Source organism: Zea mays, chromosome 8 (genome assembly GCF_902167145.1).
Source record: "Zea mays cultivar B73 chromosome 8, Zm-B73-REFERENCE-NAM-5.0, whole genome shotgun sequence".
In the NCBI taxonomy this organism is placed as follows: domain Eukaryota; kingdom Viridiplantae; phylum Streptophyta; class Magnoliopsida; order Poales; family Poaceae; genus Zea; species Zea mays.
Window position 1 is genome coordinate 172,111,564 of NC_050103.1, and position 2,994 is coordinate 172,114,557.

Here is a 2,994-nt window from a genome sequence, read left to right on the forward strand (position 1 = left end):
TGGGCAATTCAACCACTGATGGCAACGAAAAGATCAAATGGTTGGCTGAAATAGCTTCTTCGTGTTGGAGGCATCCTAGCATGACCAAAGAACATGTATGGTGTGGTGGAGGTTGAAGAAGAGGATAGGTACGGTAGAGCAGTAGAGATGTGGGAGACAAGTTGAAAAGAGAAGAGGAAGAATAGAAAAAAGAAACAGAAGATAAACATTGCATGTATATTTTATTAGTATATAATAACTAGAAAGAAATATTTTACTATTTGTTTTAAAATACTAAGGTTTTAATTAGGATGGTAGCTAGAAAATCCCTGTATCTAAAACTGAAGCCATTTTGATTGGACGGCCAGTTGAGTAAACAGTAGGCCAATGTTCTCCATTTTCAAAGGTAAAGATCTTATCTCGAGTTCTCCGCCGCCGTCGCCGCTATGCCTCCCTCCCCATCCTCCGCCGCGGGCTCCGCCTCGCCGTCCGGCTCCGCGTCCGCCTCGGCCTCCGACCCAACCCCGTCCTGGTGGGAGTCCGTGTCGCAGGCGCGCTCCCGCATCCTGGCGCTCTCCTCCATCCTGCCGGCCCCGGCCTCCCACGACGTCGCGGCGCTGGCCGACGCCGACCGACCGGCGCGCGCGCTCCTCCGCTCGCCCGCTGCCTACGCGGCGCTCTCTGACGCACTGCGGGCGGGTGGCGGCGCCGATGACCCCGCCTGCCACTGGCTCTACGACACGCTCCTCTCCGCCGACCCCGACCTCCGCCTCGCCGCGCTCGCGTTCCTGCCCCTGCTGGCGGCGCTCTACCTCCGCCACCTCCCGCCCGAGCTCCGCTCCTCGCTTTCGGGCTTCGAGGCCGTCCTCCTCGCCGTCTACTCCTCCGAAGCCAAGAATCGTCAGGGGAAGCCGGTCCTCGTCCAGATGCCCGACCTCTCTGTCCCATCCCTGTACCACACGCCAGCGATGGCGTCCAGCCTCAGCTCCAAGTCCCCTCGGTGGTCGCAGCCCCCGCAGTCCCCGCCAATCCCCCCTCCGCAGGCGACTCCCGTGGTGGGGGTTCTCTCGCCGCCGCTGGAGCCACAGGCCGCGGTGAAATCAACGAAGCGCGCGGGAATCATTGGGATCGCATTTGAGGCCTACTATTCTAAGATTTGGCAGATGCTTGCTGCGTCGAAGGTGGATGCCTGCAATGCTGCTGCTGCGTGGGCGGGGCAGTACTGCAAATGCCGTTTTGAGCTGGATGAGAAGGAACTGGAAGAAGAGGAAGCTGACTCTTTGGGGTCTGTCTCGCCAGTGTCCTCGGAGGCTGAGAATGGGAAGGAGCTGGTGGACGAATTGGCCAGGCTGCGTATCAATGGAGACAACAATTGCAGCGAGGAGGACATGGAGGCAAGGGTGCCACTTCCCTGGGACCTGCTCCAGCCAGTGATGAGGGTTCTTGGCCACTGCTTGCTTGCACCGCTGAACCTGGCCGAGGTGCATGATGCTGCAGCAGAAGCAGTGAGGGTTGTTTATGCTCGTGCGTGCCACGACCTTGTGCCACAGGCAATCTTAGCAGCCCGAAGCTTGATCGAGCTTGACAAGAGTACACGAAAGGTTGCAAAGGCAGCGGCAGTGGTGGCTTCTGGGCAAATTGTCACAGTTGGCACTGCTGGAAGCAACACATCAAGCTCTAGGCCAAGTTCGAAGCCAAACACACCAAGCAAACAGCGGAAGCCTGATACACTACTCATGTCCAAATGAGGTTAATTGCGCCACATCCAGAAAGAGTGTTTGCGTATGGTACAGTTTCTTTCTGATGAGTGTTGTGTGTTCGCCACTTGAATATTGGTGAAAGTTTTGTAGACCTTGCGATGCTCCAAATGTTTGGCGAATCTGGGCCTAGAAATTGTTTCTCCACAGATGAGCCCATTTCAGTTATTAATCTAAGCCATATCATCAACATTGCGCTGGTATTCAAAAACGATATCATCCACAGAACATTTCCCATAATTGTATAAATATGGCCACTGAGTCACTGACAATTGGATCCGGGGAATCATCCACAGAACACCTGTCTGCAGAGTGCGACTTACTGCCATTGCCGCTGCCCAGTGAACATAAGGTGGCCCTTTTGAACGGGATGCGGCCTCAACCAGCTTATGTTCATTTTCGATCTCCAAGGTTAATTGAAATTTTACAAACAATCACCTTATATAGAGTTCAAATTACAAGTTTCTTTAGTTCATGTAAGTGACCTGTGATATTATGGGGCCTCCTGCATTGTTGATTATTCACAACTTGATTATTCAAATTACAGATTCCTCTATGAGGACAAGGATGTTGTCCCCAGTATTTGAAAATATCTAAGTATATGGTACCTTAGAGAAGAGAGCCAAACAAGACATTTTACATTGGCTAGTCATGATTGTACAAAATGAACCTGCTTTACTCTAGAACTGACATGGACTGAGAAGATTGCCCACTGGGGTTTTTTAAGGAGACCCAGTACCGTCCGATGCTCTGTCCATTAATCCATACTTTCACGCTTTTACATACTAGTTATGTTCAGTGTCACTGGATCATTTCTCCATGGTGTGTCAAATGTTGTCTGATAAACAAGAATAATTCTCCCAGGATGTTAATCCAAGCACTAAGAGTAAATATGCAAGTCAAGTATATCATTTCCTGTGTATGTCCTGCATACCTCATACCACATAAGTGGCAGGCGTATGTGTTAGAAATAAATGCGACACAAAATAGGATCAATCACAGAGAAGACACGGATTTAACGTGGAAAACCCCTCCAAAGTGAAGGGGAAAAAACCACGGGCGCCGGCAGGCAACTTCTCACTATTTTCGGGTGGTTACAGATCGCAGGAGATTTACAATTGAGATAGATATCTCCTGCGGCTTACAAAGATATTTATAGAGGTGAAACCCTAAAACGATCCGTACCGCGGGGGGCTCCGCCCCCCCCACCCCCAGGCGTCCCTGGGCTGCGGGAAGGCCAGTTGGCCTCGCTGCGCTC

General features: G+C 51.7%; 1 protein-coding gene across 1 annotated transcript; it reads left to right on the forward strand.

Annotated features, from left to right (window-relative positions):
- Positions 1-364: 364 nt before the first annotated feature.
- On the forward strand, positions 365-1,881 carry LOC100273673 (uncharacterized). The gene has a single exon (NM_001148085.1). It carries the CDS (start codon positions 426-428, stop codon positions 1,725-1,727), a length of 1,302 nt encoding a protein of 433 aa, NP_001141557.1. The 5' UTR covers positions 365-425; the 3' UTR covers positions 1,728-1,881.
- The last annotated feature ends 1,113 nt before the right edge of the window (positions 1,882-2,994 follow it).

Bases quoted from the DNA above. Each gene is read 5' to 3' on its own strand.
- LOC100273673 (NM_001148085.1), top strand. From the start codon at position 426: ATGCCTCCCTCCCCATCCTCCGCCGCGGGCTCCGCCTCGCCGTCCGGC.